The sequence below is a fragment of the Malaclemys terrapin genome, chromosome 13 (genome assembly GCF_027887155.1).
Source record: "Malaclemys terrapin pileata isolate rMalTer1 chromosome 13, rMalTer1.hap1, whole genome shotgun sequence".
NCBI classification, from domain to species: domain Eukaryota; kingdom Metazoa; phylum Chordata; order Testudines; family Emydidae; genus Malaclemys; species Malaclemys terrapin.
The window spans coordinates 15,873,562-15,891,988 of record NC_071517.1 but is presented as its reverse complement, the minus strand read 5'-3'; the positions used below and the strand labels follow the sequence as shown (position 1 = coordinate 15,891,988).

The following is an 18,427-nucleotide window of genomic DNA, read 5'->3' as shown; positions in this document are numbered from 1 at the left end:
GGCCAATGGGGGCAGCAGGAAGCGGTGGCCAGCACATCCCTCGGCCCACGCCGCTTCCAGCAGCTCCCATTGGCCTGGGAAGGCGAACCACGGCCAGTGGGAGCCGCAATCGGCCGAATCTGCAGACGTGGCAGGTAAACAAACCGGCCCGGCCCGCCAGGGGGCTGATCCTGGCGAGTTGCATGCCAAAGGTTGCCGATCCCTGGTGTACATCTCAGTTAAACTGGGACCTTATTTTGCAGTGTGGGTGTCCAGAGATAGCCAGGGCTGGTGCAAGGAAGTTTCCCGCCCTAGGCGAAACTTCCACCTTGCATTCCTCCCCCCCCCCGAGCCCTGTGGCAGCTCCCCGCCTCCCCAACCTCCGCCCTGAGGCACCCTCCCCCCCCCCCCCGGCAGTTCCCCTCCCCGGGGAGCGTGCAGCAGCTCCCCACCCCAGCCCACCTCTGCTCCGTCTCCTCCCCGAGCACGCCACCCCCGCTCTAATTCTCCTCCCCTCCCAGGCTTGTAGCGCCAAACAGCTGATTGGCGACGCAAGCCTGGGAGGTGGGAGAAGTGGAGCGGCAACCGCGTGCTCGGGGAGGAGGCGTAGCAGAGATGAGCTGGGGTGGGGAGCTACCACGGGGGGGGTGCCTCAGGGCGAGGGGGGAGCTCTTGCAGGGCTCCCCACCCCAGCTCACCTCTGCTACACCCCCTCCCTGAGCACGCTGCCCCCACCAGCAATGACAATAATTGCATAGAGCGGCCGCTGCACTGGGAGAGGGAGTCTGAGCCGCACGTGTCAGCGCGCCGCCGGCAGCCCAGCCCAAGAACGCTGTAAAAAAATTTTTGGAGGCACCGCTTTTTGGCGCCCCCAAATCTTGGCGCCCTAGGCAACCGCCTAGTTTGCCTTAATGGTAGCACCGGCCCTGGAGATAGCAACCTTTATTAAGGGCTTACATTTTCCAAGTTGCTGATCAAGGGCAACCTCCATTTACTGCACTGGGAAGAAACTATGAGTGCCTCAACACCTTTGAGTAACGCATCCTTTATTTAGCTCAGAAGCCTGGTAAATTTTGGCCATTGGGCCCAGTTCTGAACTCCTGTCAGTACAGATCAGATGTGCCTCCTCTGAAATCAATGGGAATACGCCCACGTCAAACTGCACTGATGTGAATTCAGAGTCAAGGTCATACGGTTTCATTTTGATGGTTGTTTACTTTCAGAATAATTCACTCCACTAGGTACACAACACAGCCCTCCACAGAAAGCTGCCTGGTGGTAGCACACGCTGTTTACATGATGCTTATGTAAATTTACTTTCTGCCATAACACTTCTTTCAGCAAAGCATAGCTACATTAAAGGCCAAGAGCGTGTGCTTAGTAAATTGCCCAGTATTATCTTTGGACATTGCAATATAAAATGAGAATCCAGCAGATCTCGTATGGACAACTCTCTCTTGGGTAAACAAGGCTGAGGTATTCTCTTCCTCTCCGGAAATATGTAATATTGCAGCTCACTGTTTTAAAAGTTGATCTGTTTGATCCCAGTCATAGCTGTCATAATATATGAAATCACTGTCTTAAGCAAGAGCCATTTGTTTAAAAATATTAATAATAAAGTCTTACAAACTCAGTTCCAAACAAACAGGCTTTTACCCAACTTGAGTTCTAGCTTTGTCGTCTTTGTTTACCAGGCCGCTCCCTGTTTGGAACACAATACAGCACAGAGACATCTAGGGGCTGAATAATATACTCTAAGTAAGCATATTATTAGAAGGGCTGCAATTCACTGATCAGGAAAAGGGATCCTTGTGTCAGTGCTTCTAGCACGGGGTGGGCAAACTACGGGCCGGATCTGGCCCCTCAGGGCTTTGAATCTGGCCCGCGGGATTGCCATCCCCACACCACTCCCAGAAGCGGCCGGCACCACGTCCCTGTGGCCCCTGGGCGAGGGAGAGAGCACTGCAGGCTCCCCTTGCCTGTGGGTACCTCCCCCAAAGCTCCCATTGGCCGTGTATGGGGAACCGTGGCCAATGGGAGCTTCAGGGGAGGTACCCACAGGCGTGCGGAGCCCTCTATGCCCCCTCCCCCAGAGGCCGCAGGGACGTGGTGCCATCCGCTTCCCGGAGCAGCGCGGGGCCAGGGCAGGCAGGCAGGGAGCCTGCCCTGGCCTCACTGGTGTTATACCAATAAAAACTAGCAGGATCTTATTAAAGGGGACAAGATAAAGATGCCACATTTATTATGATAACAATTTGATTTATGACCAATAACTAATATCTTAATCCTTATACACACACACACACACACACACACACACACACACGTTTTGCAGCTTGGGTTCATAGCTTGTGGCGGCTAACTGGCCAGGAAAGCCGGGCACAAGGACGAGCTGAGCTGTTGGGCATGCACCGATGCCCTTCCATGTTGGCAGCAGAATGTTACCCTCCTCCAAAGTTTTCCATCTCACCCATCCTTTTTGTAGGCTTTAGTTTGAATTCAGAGGCTATAGATCTTGCTGTGTCACGCTGCCTCTGGGTTTGGTAATTGATCACCTGTCAATTGCAGACATGACTTTCAGCCTTGGACCGGGCTTTGATCTTCCTTCTATTGTACCTTTTCTTTTTAGGGTGGATTCTTCTTACTGTGTTAGGGCTCTTGTCTGCATCTTCAGCCGTTGGTGTTTGAACTCTATTTAATTAGGACAGGCTGGGGCTGGAGGTTGATTTCATCATCCATACATCCCTCATTCACACATCTAAACTAAACTAATAAGATTACAGCAGGGTTTGCAAAAATGAAGGTTGCAGCAAGCCCTTACAAAATGGAGTAAGCATTTTAAAATGGGGTTTGAATTACAATATGGACAAGTATAGTGGATGGCAAACAGTGAACAGAAGTTACACTGTAGGCAAGTGTAATAAATGGTGAACAGAAGTTACAATACTGAAACAGTGCAAGTCTCGGTGATTTAAGCAGGAATTGGATTGATAGTGAAACCCACAAAGGCAGCTGACTGAACAGCTATGGCTCTTAACAAGCATCTTAACTGTTAATTAGCCAGTTATTGGGGTAACCGGCCCTATGAACGAACATTGTTTCACTCACAAAACTTTACTTATGAAGCCACACCAATAAAGTAAACAACCAAAAACAATTTCATTCATGAGTCTTACACTGGATGCCGCTGCCACCCCAGAGCCGCTCCAAGTAAGCGGTGCCGGGCTGGAGCCCTCACCCTGAACCCCTCCTGCACCCCAACTCCCTGCCAGGAACCCTCTGCCTGCACCCCACACCCCTGCCTTGAGCCCCCTGCCTGCACCCCAACCCCCTGCCGCACTCCGCACCCCTCCCGCAACCCAACCCCCTGCCCCAGCCCTACATTCATGGCCCTGCAAGCAATCTCCCCACCCCGATGTGGCCCTCGGGCCAAAAAGTTTGCCCACCCCTGATCTAGCATGTGGTCCTACTTCTATTTAAGTGAGTAGCAATAGGATCAGGCCCATAGTTTCTCAATCACTTTGGGGTCTGTGGTGTAATACATATACTATAATACATTGTACAGACAAGTGTTTGACTACTTAGTGCCCAGGGTCCGGGAGAAAATGGCCCCAAGGCACTTCACAAACAAAGGTTTTCCCAACAGTGGATTTTCCCAGAGTAATTCCAGTGGCAGAGGACGCATGAGAGGGTTCCTGGGTATGTATTGTCAGAGTTCCATGGGAGTTGGGTGCTGATCTCCCACTCAAATTCTGCAGGATTTGGGCTTCTACCTACGTTCGGTCCTTTGAAAACACCCTCTTGGACCACTTGATCCCTGCACCTTGCAGGCATCCCCCACAGAAAGTCTGTGGAGTGTGAACTCCATGGGGCTAACTCTGTTTTCATTTACACTGGGTTAAATCAGGAATATCTCTATTGACATCAGTGGAGATACACTGGTGCAAAACCAGGGCAGGTGCGATCAGAATCAGGCCCACTGGGTTTGGTGGCAGGAATGTTCAGGGTGCAGCTGCATCCAAACGCTCCCAAACCAGAAGTGAGCCCAAGCTGTGTAATCTTTTTTCACAAGGACACATTTGTTTTTCTCTTTGGCAGTCGGGGACAGATGTGAGGGAGCCATGCAGATCCCGGGGATGGACAGGAGTTTGGGAGGAAGAACTCCCAGTGGGGAAGTCTGTCTCTCTCTTTATAAAAGAAGCCTGGCTCGTAGACGTGAGCTGTCCAGGCCCTGTCCTCAAGACTCGTCTTTTGCGGTTCTCTCTTCCATTAGATTTAACCGTGCACTCCTGTCTGTGGTAATCGGTGGAGAACTCCACTGTAAACTGGGGCGTTTATATGCTGTGAACATGCCATTCAGCTTGTAGAGTGGAGTGGTAATGCCGTGCTAGAACGTGTGGCTTTGATGGGCTTTGTTTCCCAACCCAGCAGTTTTAATGGCATGACGTGTGGAATACAATGCCCGCTGGGTGCCACTTCTATCCCTTCCACCCAGTAGGGAGCCAGGGTGGGTTCCTTCCATTTCTCCCATCACGGCCAACTCAGATGATCTCTAAGGAACATCGTCGGAGCTGGAGCACGGTGCCAGAGCCTTGTGTTAACTCAGCCGGGGCGTGGTGGGGTTTGCATGGAGAACTTCCTGCAGTGATACAAGGATCACAGAGTAACGAACCTCCTGTGTATTGCTGTTTCTGTTTTGTGCGTGTGTCTTTTGTTCACCATTTGCTTTTGGTCTTTTCCACTGAACAGCCGCGGTTCCGGAGTCCTGCCCTATAAACATTGACGAATAGGTATGAGATATGCAAAGTCCGAACAACCCTCCCTCTCCTTTTACTGTTTGATTCTTTTTTTTTTAGACTTCTCTTGATGAGCAAAATTGCCCCCAGGCCACAATTAATGGGGAAAAAAATCTGGCCCCGCCCCTGTACGCCTTGATGGTGAGCCCGTCCCCTTGAGAACATGAGGGGTTTTCCAAACCCGGTGAGCCTGGATCTCCACTGCTCTGCACCTGGGGTCGTCACTGACACCAATGCACAGTGGGCGTCAAACACTCCTGGAGCAGAACGTTTCACCCACTTGGCACTGGCATAACAGATGCCGCAAAGTTCAGGACAATGGAGAATGGGGCCTGCTGCTTGGATTCAGCACGAAAGACCGGTCGTATGTTGGGGGGCTTATTCTGAAGCTGGGCTGCTCTCCTCCGGCCCCCGCCACTGGCTGTGGTTTAAAAACAAACAGTGAAGGCTTTGGTGAGTTCTGCCGGCGTGTGCTACCCATCCACATGCAAAGGGAAAAAGCCACTCCCAGTGCAAAAAACCAACCAACCTAAAATAATACCCTGGGGTGGTTTGTAGGGGAATAAATTACCCCTCCATGGCATAATGGAATATTGCTTTGGATGGGGAGGGCAGGTTCTGGTTCGTGTTGGAGTTAATCTGGCAAAATGGTTTCTCCCTGGAGAGATCTTCCAATTCATACTCGGTTTGGCCTCGTTGGGGCTAACTAGCCCAACAGGGGACGTGTCTCTGTTAATGTTAATCTCTTATTTTATTATTTACATTGCAGTGAGGCCCGAAGACCCCTAGTGTGCTGGGTGCTGTATGTACACACAGTGAGAGAGAGTCCCTGCCCCCAATGACCTGACCATCTAAATCAGTGGTTCTCAAACTATTGTACTGGTGACCCCTTTCACGTAGCACGCCTCCGAGTGTGACCCCCCCCCTTATAAATAAAAACACTTGTTTATATATTTAACACATTATAAATGCTGGAGGCAAAGCGGGGTTTGGGGTGGAGGCTGATAGCTTGCGACCCCCTGAGGGGTCCCACCCCCAGTTTGAGAATCCCTGATCTAAATAGACAAGGCACACAAAGGGAGTGTTGTTATTTTCCACTGTTCACAGATGAGGAGCTGAGAGCTGGGCCCAGAGGACTAGGCCTGATCTGGCGCTATTGAAGTCTAAGGGTTCAGTGAGAGCAGTGACTTTCCCAAGGTCACACAGAGAGTCGGTGGCAGAGTCTGGAACTGAATCCAGGTCTCCTGAATCCCAGTCCAGTGCTTTAACCCCCAAATCACCCCGCTTCCCTTTTCTAAGCAGTTCCTGTGGGGTTTGAAACCATTTCTCTCTTGTGGACTATAAGGACCAGCGTTTTATAGGTAGTTAGGTGCCTATCTCCCATTTGAAATCAATTGGTGATAGGGACTTAAATACGGTACCTTTAACAATCTGACCTGAAATCGCTGTGCATTGCTTTGAAAACCTAGGGTTGTAGGTCTGAACAGAGCCCTTCTACTCCCCATCAACATCCCCATTTTATAGCCTGAGAATCCTGTTGACCTCTTTGTGTGCATTAGCAGTTAAGGTCTTCAGCCTCCCCAAACCTGCTGGATTTGACTGATTTCTGTTGACTTTATGCCGTGAGAAAGTACATATGAAGTCAGTGACCTTTAATCCTGAAAAAATCCCATGTGTACCTAGAGCAGTGATAGGCAGCCTTTGGCTCTGGCCCCACGTGTGGCTGTGAGAGGCCAACAGATCTAAGAGGAGCATCTTATGCCCTACCTAGTCTTGGGCAGGTGGCCCAAGTCCTCTCCATAATGCACACAAAGTGGTGGGGAAAATGCTAAACCCTGGGATCCCTCTCCATCTTCCCAGCAGCCAGGAAGGAAGGGGCAAGCAGTTGATGGACCAAATTCATCCCTAATGTAATTTCATGGCAGTCAGTGGAGCTACACCCTGGATTTGCGTGGCCCAGTATTTGCAGGGACCTTGCCGACAGCCAGAAAACAATCCCAGGTGCTCTCCTGACGCTGCTTCTCCATGGTAGCTTTCAGCGGTGGCATCAGGCTGGGATTGTGGTGGCCCCACGATGTGACGTACACATTGCCCTTTCAGGATTAGTTTTGTGTCTCTGCAAGGCCTGCTGCTGCTGAAGTAGATTTCCAGGTCTCAGGGGCAGAGCGGTGGGAGAACCCCCTTCTTCTGGGATGTTTCTTTGTTCTGTCAGCAAATAAACAAACAATGGGGGTGGTGCCATTTTGATTCTGGAGCAAAACTCTCCAAGGCTTGTGAACCTTGATGTAAACTCACGGGAGTTAGTCGCCTCGTTTAGCATTGTGCTGTAGGCAGGCTAAGCACCATAAATTTCCTGGGCAAAAGTGTAATACCTTTGGCCTAAATTAACACAGACACACGCTTCCTGCACTAAGCAAAAATCCCAGCTCAGCACGGCGGTTATGTTTTTAGTTTATCTACAACTGCAGGCTCTGTTCAGAAGCCAGGTAATTAAGACATACAATGGCTTGTTGTTGCCATTGTACATTTTGATTGAAGCGAGCACTAGCGTATCCCAGTCATTTCCACACCAAGGAGCCTGGGCGATCTTTGTCCTGCCGCAACCAGCCCCGCTTTGAGGCAGCAGTTTTTCGTCTGGTGGAAGCCAGTTAGAGTGAAGTCATTTTTCCCAGAACGGGTTGCTGTAAGATGAGGTTCTCCCCCTAGCTGGAATCCCCACTGGTAGTTTGCAAAGCGCTGAAGCAACGTGGGACTCATTGGAGCGCCGCTGTCTGTGAACTCACACGTCTACCTGAAATTCTGCCCCTGGCTATGAACTTCTAGAAGTTTGGCTAAAATGGGGCCCAGTGAGGAGACCAGCCCGCTGTAATGTTGCAAAAAAAGAGTCCAAAACCCAGCTGTTAGCAGAGCTGCTTCCCCAGCTCCCTGCAGCTGTCCCATCCTTCTTCAACTATTGGGCAATTCCACGCTGTGCCCAGATTTAAAATATCAAATGGTATCTCGGAGGTCCCCTGCTCTCTGCTGACAGTGGGCACCTCTGTGCAGTGTGTAATCGCTGTCTTCTTTTCTCCAGGTATCAAGGGGTCAGATGACAATGCCCTGACCCGCAGACCAGCCCAGAGGCACCATCTGCCTTCCAGCAGCATCAACCTGGAAGAGGAGGAAGATATGCAGTGCATGATGGGCCCGCTGGCTGTCTGAAGAGACTCCACCCTCTCTGGGACTGCATGCTCATTCCAGCATCACACTGGAGGGAGGGCAAAGCCCCCCCCCCACCACACTTCCCCAGCACTAAAGAAACGCAGAGCAGCAGCTCTGTGGGCATTAACACCTCAAATCCAGCCGATGTAGCGATACTGATTTTTACACAATTGAACTGGACGTCTCATTGCTCCTCTCTGTGGACCCTTTCCCGATATTTATGCTAAGACAAACTGGGCTCACCGTGATCACAGCAGAACCGGTTTTGTTTGAATTAAGGAAGAGTGGCTACCCAGGTCTGAGGCTTTCCAGTCTCCTCCTGACATCTATCCACGTGCTGTAGCCAAGGGCTAGTTGGTTCTCTCTCCGCCCACTCCTGTCCTCTTCAATGTGGTGACCAGGGAATAGGGGAGGAAAGAGCTGATGTTTTGCGCCCTTCCCCCACTCCTGCCTCTTCTCTCCAGTCTTCACTGATAGTTTGAGCCTCTAGCTTCTCAGCTGGGCCCCAGGGCAGCGCTGAAAGGTCTGCGTGCGTGACCCCGCAGGAGATGTTCCAGGGTGGGAGGTCTGCATGACAGCGAGGGCCTCCCTCCAGGGAAGTGGGGGAGGGGAACGAGCGTTCGTCTCCGGGTTGGAGAGGTGGGTGCCGCCTGCACTTGGCAGTTGGTTAAGAGAGGAGCATGACTGGGAGCAAGCCTACCTGCCCATGGGCAGGCTCTCCCTCCGTGTCCATCTGCATGTAGCTCACATTCATCTACCTCGCAAGCGTGCAGTATCCACCTCGCTCGCTCAGCTACACGCATTCTGCCGGTGTAAGTTTCCCTAAGGCCTGAGCCATGTAAGGCTAAATCCTGATCTCGTTAAAGTCAATGGGAACGTGGCCATTGCCTTCAGTGGGACCAGGATTCGGCTGCCCGTGCTCGTGATGATCCTCCGAGGGGCAGGCTCGCACACACCCATGGGGACATCTGTGCTGGTGCATGCAAGCAGGTGAGCTTACAAATGAGAGCTGGCATACCTGAGTAGGTGCACTTAAGCGTGCAAAAGACTGTGCATATGTAGGCTTGTGTACATGCCAGTGTGCATGGACCCTGAAGCACGTATGTGCACGTGAGTGTGAGTGCATATTCACATTTGCTCAGCCCTCCCTTGCCCTGCCAGTTGGTGATATCTTTACCCCGACACCGACACGTGAGGATCAAGCCTCCAAATTCGTGCTTTAAATGCGGCTGATTTCACACCTTCAAAATATCCCCTCGGTCCCCCTTACCCTCCTCCCTCTGCCATCCTGCAGCTCCAGGCCTTTCTTCCTGCTGCAAAACCAACCCAAGCAATAACCCAGCTCCCCTGCTCTGAGCCATGACTCAGCAAGAGATCAGAGGAAGGGCAATTATTGGCCTGGAAGTGGGGGCTCACTTCTTAATCTTCAGCCTTTGCTTCTGTCTGGTATTTAACTAGAGGATCTGGGGCAGGGAAATGGTAACCTAGTTCCCTACAATGAAAGCCACAGCAGGGGCCCAACAGCCAGCCTCTCAGAGATGGTGAAGGGACTTTTCCACATCCTCCAAACTGCCGCCATGCTGGCTCCATTCGTCTCAGCTGGAGGGGGCTCAGCGCAAGCCGACGCCCCTCTGTCCGGAACAATTGCAGAGACAAACTCAGCCCCTCTCTTTGTTCCATCTCTCTAAAGCACCTTGCCGAGAGCGTCGGCAAACAAGGACGTGTGCGCTGCGTCGCCCCCCGACCTCCAACCGCTGGTACCGTTCCTCCCACTCCACCCCCACTTTTCACTCCTCGGTTTTTCTTTCGATTTCTGACCTGTTAGTCTTGGAGCAGCGTGGCGAAGGGCACAGATTGAGCCCAAAGGGGGGGGGGGGGGCTTTAAGAATGCAGGATAAGGCGGGGCAAAGCGTAGCAGACCCCCCCCCCCAGCGGCCAGGGCCGGTGCAAGGAAGTTTCGCGCCCTAGGCGAAACTTCCACCTTGCGCCTCCCCCCCCAACCCTGCTGCAGCTCCCCACTCCCCTCCACCCTGAGGCTCCCCCCCGCCCTGAGACGCCCCCCCATGGCAGCTCCCCCCCTTGCCCTGAGGCACCCCCCCGCAGCAGCTCCCCACCCCCCGACACGGGGATCCGTGCGGCAGCTCTGACCCAGGGGTTCCCCTGGGCTGCTGGTGGCGCACTGACCCAGGGGAACCCCTGGGCTGCCTGCCGGCGGCTCAGACGCCCTCTCTCTCCCAGCACATGGCCGTTGTAAAAAAAAAATTGGGGGCGCCGCTTTTTGGCGGGCTTCTCCCGCAGTTACCAAGGGGCCCTTTGAGAAGTCCAAGGGCAGGTGCAGACGGGATGCCAGGAATCATCTGAGTCTTTGTTATATTTCCTACCCGAAATACCCCTCAATAAAAACACTGCAGCAATCGACAGTAGTAGTAGTCGTAGCTTTTTGGGAGTTGGAGCCTTTTGGCCCATTGCTGTAGAATACGATAGACAGATGAACCAATAGCAGATAGAACCCACCCATCCCCATTGTCTTCCCTACGCTCTTTTTTCTCCATGCTACAGCTGTGTGTCTGGTCGGGCTGAGCGTGATGGACCCCACGTTTCTGGGGCCTCCGCTCTTTCCCGCAGGAGGAGGAAGGCGGTCAGACCCGAGGTCATGCATGTCTGTGACTCTCACCATGCAGAGCCCAGAGTGATCCTTGGAGTAGAACACGGGAGGCACGATCCCAACCTGCAACGGCAGAGTGATTCTATTCCTGCGGGTGCATGCACCAGGGTGGGGGGGATGTACACCCCGTATACACACCGGTGCACTTGGCAAAGGCCGTGATGCAATATGTACGTATTGCTGCATGGTTCTAACAGTGAATAAACCTGTTTACATGGGAGGTGCAGCCACTAGTTGGAATTGTGGGTTGTGTTTGCACAGGGAAGGGGTCCGTTGCCTTTACAGTTTTCTGGTCCATTTTTAACCTTTTCTAAGGCGCCGGGCCAGGGCTCAGCCAGTGCTACTGCTGCTTCCTCTGGGCAAAGAGCTCTTATCCCTTTAGGCTCTTGAAATCTGCTGAACAGCTGCAAGTTCCACTGAAGCCAATGGGGGCTGCAGGTGTTTGGAATCTGGCCCTTAAGAAACAGCTTCCATGTTGCATTTCTGTGGCAGGATTTCCCCTTGGCCTGAGTGACCAGCTAAGGGGAGGGGATCCCCAATCTCTCCAAAGGCTAAAGATTCTGCCTGACAGGGGCACCCCGAAGCACACAAATTGTAACTTGTAGTGCTGGGCAGCACGTCCCGTCGGTGCAGGTTAAGGTCAAAGCTGACCCGCTGCAGGGTAATATGGTAAACTCAGTTTCTGTTGCTCTCTCAGGAAAGATCCCATATGGGAACTATGGTTTTGGGTTTGAATTTTAAAAATCAAGTGGATCTCTAAGTCGGTTGAGGGCTCCTGGTAAGCTGCCATGGTGGCCCTCTCTCACCTGGTCAGTTTCTGCCCTGCCCCATGCTCTCCAGCTTTTGCATCCGGCTCTAGGGCAGATTTCCTGTTCTCACCAGTGAGACAACACTTCAGCCTCCTTGGTGGAGACTCACGGGAGCCCAGTCTGAGCAGCCATACCAGAGCTGGGTGCTGGCTGGAAATCAAGAGTCTTATCATTGAGCAGATGGTAAAGACCAGGGCTGGCTCGGTTGTAGCATAAACAAGGTGACCTAGTCAGGGGTTTTCCACTTTATCTGCTCTAGGACTCTCAGGTCTCCTGCCTCCCACTGCTAGTGTGTGTCCCAGAGAGACTGGGGAGGGGTTGCCAGGCCAGATTCCTTGGCTGGGGCATTCTCTCTAGGCAGTGCATGGAGCAGGTTTAGCAGCCATTGTTTATTCTGCTCTGCCAGTCAGAACTGAAGTGACACATAGTAATTACAGCATAAGGGGAGGGGAGGAGGGTCTGGGTCATATTAGCTGGTTAGATAATTGAGTCATTACACCAGTGGAGTAATTCCACTTCAATTGGTGGAGTAGCTCCAGATTTGCCCTGGTGGAACTGAGAGCATCATATGGCCCACTGGATAATGAAGCTTTTTGTTGCTGGGAGGAAAAGCCAGCCCGTTCAGGGGAACCTGAGGGTTTCTGCTTCCCAGCATCCCTGCATTATACACTAGCACCAGCGTACTTGGAAGGATAACAATGAACCTAGGATGGCTACATTACATGCTTACCAAGGCTTTCTCTCTCCTGGCTTAAAAGGTGACATAAAGAACTCTTGGGGCCTGTTTCATCAGGGGCATGGAGAGCGGGAGTCCTGGTGCATTGCAGGGGCAGTTCTCCTGGACTGGGAAGGAATGAAGGGGTCTTTGCTCTTTGCCTTTTCTGACAACCAAGTTCTGGAAGAGAGTGTCTATTACGTTTAATAGAGACCGTTAAACCAGCTGAGCCTGTCTGAGCCACGCAGGGAGCTGCAGAACAGCAGTGAAGGAACAGGGAAATGGAGCTCCGCCTAAGGTACTCACATGAAGTGACTGCTTAAGCTGGTAGTATAGGGTGATTCCTGACTTCACCTTTAGCTTACTGCTATAAACTGAACATGTGAATGAATTTGGGTGACCAGGTGGGCTGACGTATTGTAGCAACCTTCCCCCATGAGAGACATGGGTTCACATTCAGTTTGGCAGCATTATAGTAATTCCTACTGGGGAACTCTGTCTACCTGATGGGCATTTGGTGCTCAGCTGAGATCCTTTAGAAGAGCCATTTGGGTGATCAGCATTACCCAGCAGGGTGGTTTGCAGGCAAGTGTCGGGCAGGCTGGCAGAGCTTTCCAGGGGAAGCTTACATGACCCCTTGCCACAAGTGAAGAGACACTCATCCCAGCCATTTCTAGTGGAGTGGTTCTCCAGCTGTGGGCCAGGACCCACCGGTGACAGAGGGAGTCCTTCTTGGTGGGTCAAAGAACAAAACATTTTGAGCTGCCAGCAATGGGCAACAGAGGTTTGGAGGAGACCTGGGTTCCTGGGCGTGGGGGATCTAACTCTTAGAGTACTTAACAAATAGGGAAAGTTGAAGAGCTAAGGCTAGCAAGGAGGTTCAACTCCTTGGGATGCACAGCACTGTCTTGATAGTGCTTGTGTCTCCAGGAGCAAGGTCCTAGTGCTACCAGCCATTCACAGATGCACTTGCTGGTGCTCTTTGCTCACTGCTCAGCCTAATTAACCTAGATCTTCATCTGTCATGAATTTGAGAAGAAAAGAAACCAGTTCCAAATCTTGCTTCAAGCATGTTCTTGGTGGTTAAAAGTATGTTTAATGAAAGGTTATCGGGCATCTGTTAAGGGCCAAAAATCTTCTCTCCGTGACACTGAAGGAAATTCAGAATAACTTTACTGACTTCAGCTGAGTTCTTCAGATTTACGGAGTGCAGTTGAAAGCAGGCTTGGGCCCTTGTATCTCAGCCAGGTCGCCAGCCAGACAAAACCTGCATGAGCCAGTTTTTCAATCACCTTTCTGTGTGTGGGCAGAGACGTTTGGCATTATAAAGAGACATGCAGCATGAGGGAGCAAGAATGGGGATGTTTTGCTCACCCTTTTCTTAGCTGTGACGATCAGAAAGCTCAGATAAGGAGGAAGCTCCTTTCCCTGTAAGCTCTGAATGGTTTCTCTTCCTAGCGATGAAATGGATCTAGAGGTTTTGGTTGGAACATCTGGTACAATGTTGTTCAGCAAGGCAGAATGCAGCTGATCCATGATGACTCAGCTGCCGGGTCTACCTGCAGGTCTGGGTCACTGACAGAATGTAGTGATCGCTTACAATCAGCAGGTGGCATGCATTAGTCGGAAACATGGCCGAGGATTAGTCAGAGGATGAATGGCCCCGCATTCTTGCACAAGGGGTCGAAATTATTCTACATTATTCACTTCTCCCTGACCCAGAGGAGAGAGGGGACGCAAAAAAAGGAGTGTTATAAAGGGCGAGGGAAGAGCAAAAAAGAGGTTGAGAGCCCACAACGAAGGCTGTGATCAACTCTAAGTAAAGTATGACTGATGAAAGAAAACGAATGGAATGATTCTGTGCGCGTAGGACAGGGGGAGTTTGATGCTGATGAGTAATTACTAAACCATACTTTGCATGTCTATAGCACCTGCCATCGATGGAGTGCAAAGCCCTGTAAAGGAACTGATGGATGTTACTTAGATTGTAAGCTCTTTGGGGCAGTGGCCCCAACCCGGGGGTGTGTGTTTGTACAGCGCCTAGCACAACGGGGCCCTGGTCCATAACTGGATGCCTAGAGATTACTGCAATACAAATAAATAATAATCATCCCAATATCCCTTTGAAGTAGGTCTGTATTATTATCCCACTTGTGGGGAAACTGAGGCACCGAGTGAGTAAGTGACTTGCTCATTGGTCACCCAGAAAACCTGTGGTAGATGAAAGACTAGAGACTAGATCCCTTTGAGTCTCAGTCCTGCCCTGTTGCTTGGATACTGTATCACTGGGGGGAGAGGGAGTGAGCTAATCAGTGTGGCATTAACATTGTGTCTCCTTTTAAAGCTGGGCATTTTATGTTAAAAGGGAAACGCTGATTATCATGCCCCACAGGAATGGGTTTCCTCTCTATTGATCTCGGAGACTGAGGAACAATCACATCAGGGCCAAATCTGGAGAGACAGGCTCACGATTTAACTTACTTCGACTCAGATGAGCTCCCATTAACTTCAGAGGAAGTTTCCCCTCCATAGGGATGGAGCTGTTGCAGGGTAAGGACGACAGGATTTCCCCTGTAATGACTGGCTGGGAATCCCCGGGAAGCAAGGCTGCCCGTACTCAGGGCTTGTCTTCACGTACAGTGCTGCCGAGGCACAACTGCAGTGCTTTAATAGAGATGCTACTATGCTAGGCATAATGAATCCACCTCCCCGAGAGGCGGTAGCTATGTTGGCGGGAGGAGCTCTCCAGTTGACCTAGTGCTGTCTACGTGGGGCATTAGGTGGGTATAACCACATCGCTCAGGGGGGTGAATTTTTCACACCCCCGAGGGACATAGTGATATAGATGTACGTTTGTAGTGTAGACCTGGCCTAACAAACCCACCTGGTCTCTGGAGGTTTAAGGGCCTCCCTGATTCCTAGTGAAGAAGCACAAGGAATTAGGGTTCTTTATGGGGGAGCAGGTATGTTCTGAGTGGCACCCAGGGGTGTTGTGCTGGGAGCACAAAGGAACATGGAGAAAAGCAACATCTTATTTAAGGAAGGCCCCGTATTATACCCCCTCCTGGGTGGTTCCGCGAGCTCTAACGCGCCCCGATGTCCTGCTTGCTGACCACAAGGCAGTTGCTGTGGTGAAGCTCTCAAGTTGTCTCTGATGGAGCCAGGAAGGAAAATCATTTTCTGTAGGATTTGCATTAAGTATAAAGCAGCCACTCACAGGCTGTCTCCCGGTCCATGTGCTGCCCACCCTGCTGCAGAGATACATTCCCTGAATGGCACAGGAAACTTCAGCTGGTTTATTAAAACCATTATTAAATTATTAAAACCCCAGAGTCCGATTTTGCTTAAACACAAACCTCCATTCCAAACTGCGTACGAACTTGAAAATGTTTAGCAGGGCGCCTTGGCTGCCCATGTGCTTGGTAACTGCTTAGATGCCACGAGAAAGGACTGAGGCTTTGTGGGAGCTCCCAAAATCGACTCAGTAGCGAGGTGCATAAACAAAGCGCTTTATTGATCACTTCTGTACTGCCTGCCTGTGTCTGCGTTCACTTTCCCTCCACACACACACCTTCCCACCAGTAGGAGCACTAGTGTAGACAGGGCTGCAGGTTCTAACCCCTGTCTTGTCTAACCCCGCTCGGAGCAGCTCTAAGGTGACACAGAGGTTAGAACACCTGCAGTGCTTTGTTCACACTAGAGTGCCCCCTTTTGCTAGCATTGGGTAGAGCTGGATCAACGGATGCAAAGGTGGGGAATTCTAGGGAGTGCAGGGATGGAGAAAACAGAAAAGACCTAAGAGCATCCACATGAGGTGATGGAATCTCCATCATTGGAAGTTTTTAAGAGCAGGTTAGACAAACACCTGTCAGGGAAGGCCTAGATAATACTTCGTCCTGCCATGAGTGCCGGGGACTGGATAAGTTGACCTCTCGAGGGCCCTTCCAGTTCTATGATTCTATGAGCATTGGCATAACACCCAATGCCTCGCCCCAGCAATGCATGTGTTGTGCTCACTGGAAAACCTGAGATGGATTCTCTGCTGGGTCGCCTCCCCTTTGGTTGGTCCAGAGTCCTGGGCATGAGTATGGAGGGGATGGTCCTAGGCTATCACAAGGTGCTCTTTCAAACATGCTGCTTAGCTGCCGCTCCCAGGTTGTTCACAGGCTGCTTTGGAGGCCTGGGGGACCAGAGCTGTTATCCCACAGGGATTTGGAGAATCAAAGGATGAAAGTAAATTTACCTTACCCTGATTTTCCTGCTTTATTTTTCGCACTGGGGCAGCACCTTGGGTGTCCCAGGGGAACACCCCCACCTCACACACACACACTGCCTGCATGGTATAGCGCAACCTGCACTGTTTGCTTGTGGGTAGGGTGGGTCAAGACCCCTCTGTGCCAGATCTGCAGATGGTGTGAGTCTGGTACAGCCCCAGCAGAGCAGTAGCACATGCTTTTAGCTCTGCAGGCTCCCTGTGCGTCAGCCAAGATAGCAGCCGTCACATTCATATAGGAATGGGTTGGGCCCAATCCATCCCTGGTGGGACTCTGCGGCACATGGCTGGCGAGGATGCATCGTATGATGCTGTTGTATGGAAGTCGCTATGCAAACCCCAGTGGTACAGTATTGGGGCGGTTGTTCTCCAGTTTCAGGAAGAGATCAGAAGCTGCTGATCACTATCACGGGGCAAGGAGTGGCCGGCAAATATCAGCACTGACCGGCCTGAATCTCCACAGTAATTCAGTGAACTTCCTTGACACGGCTCAGGAGCTGAAGGAAAACCAGGGCCACACAGTCTCCGCCCTTCCCTCCCCTTCCAGTCCTTCACCGGAGGGGAGTTTTGTTTATCCCTTTCGCTTCCCCCATGGTGCAGCCCAGTTGCAGCGCTGAAATGACTGATTAAAAGGGATTTGGGCTGCCAGGAATGTGTGGCCATGTTGCTGTCCCATTGGAGGGTGGGCCCAGATGCAGAGCTGAGGGCCAGCAACCCTTGCATACTAAACTCCACCTCAGAGCTCCAGCTAACCTGGGGCAGTGCTGGGCTTAAGGAAGCGTCTCCCACTCACCCATGTTGGCTGTACCGGGGAATGTGCTGTGGAGAGCACTATGCTTTTCTCTCTTGAGCGGGAGTTATTTTTCATTAAGGACTCTTAGAATAACTGGCTTGTGGGGGCAGCGGGGCAGGGAGTCATTATGGGGGAATGTGACTGTAACTGTCTTAATTAAAGCATGGAAGAACCCAGCAGCCCCTTTGATTGAGGGGTCTGTCAGCCCCTCACCCCCCCTTCAGCTTTCTGCCTGAGCTAATGACTTCAGGTTACACACAGAGGTCACAGCTTCATAGAGCCCAGGCAGGTAAGTGGAAAAGGGGCCCATTTCCTCCCAGATGCCAACTCCACTGACTGCAACAGGGCTGCCGCAGGGGTGAATTGGGCCTCCAAATGCTTAGCAGCATGAAAGGCTTGCTATTAATTCCTTCTCCAGCAAGGAGAGAGCATCGGGAAGAGTGGGGACCTCTGCGCAGGAATGCTGCCTCCCCCCTTCATCCTCTCCCAGCAGCAGACAGGGTAGGCAATTGGAAAGAAGCCCCCTTCCCTGGGCAGCAAGAAGGGGCCGGTAAATGGAGTTTAACTGGGCAGAGGAGATCCCGAAATTTGTCCCAAGGGAGTGGCGAGCCGAGGGTTTAAACCATTCCCTTCTTTTCAAGGCATCGATCATTCTGGTTGTCAAGTTGGGGAGGTTTTGGCAGCAGTTTCTTTAGCATCCCGATGAAGAATAGGCATCTGTGAGCTATTTCAACTGGACTTTCATTTGTCTTAATGAAACTCAGAGCAGTCATCCCACCTGGCCCCTCTTTTGCTGCTACCGCGTAAATCAGTGGATGGCGACCCCCCACATACCAGCTCCATCCCCTTAGAAAACAAACCGGGCCCAGTCTCAGCTGGGGATTTAAATGGGTGTTCTTTCCTAGCCTCCAGATGTTAAACATTCCGATCCGCCAACAACAACTTACTAAGGAAAGGGGGGAGAGGAAAGAGGGGGAAGAAGAAAAAAAAAAAAAGTTTGGGCAAAGTGGCAGAACTGCAGATGAAACTGGCAAGTGACTGAGCTCTCCATGGAGATCAGTGGGCCAATGGCAAGGATGGAAGCTGTTTATAGGGGAGGAGCGTCTCCATAGCATCCAGCGAAGCCTTTTTGAGCAGCTACTTAATGACAGTCATTCTGCTGCTTACAAATCACTGCAGCTCTGCAATAAAGGAGC

General features: G+C 51.6%; 1 protein-coding gene across 2 annotated transcripts in view; it reads left to right on the top strand.

The window, feature by feature from the left end:
- The window catches only part of RNF157 (ring finger protein 157), an 85,223-nt gene extending 74,827 nt beyond the window's left edge, over positions 1-10,396 (top strand). Inside the window, exons 19-20 of one of the 2 annotated variants that reach the window (XM_054047866.1) lie at positions 4,729-4,769; positions 7,849-7,938. In XM_054047866.1, coding sequence (XP_053903841.1) covers positions 4,729-4,769 — 41 coding nt within the window. In that variant the 3' untranslated portion in view covers positions 7,849-7,938. Of the gene's footprint in view, positions 1-4,728; positions 4,770-7,848 lie in introns of both variants that reach the window. The other variant, XM_054047865.1, reaches the window with a different exon arrangement.
- The last annotated feature ends 8,031 nt before the right edge of the window (positions 10,397-18,427 follow it).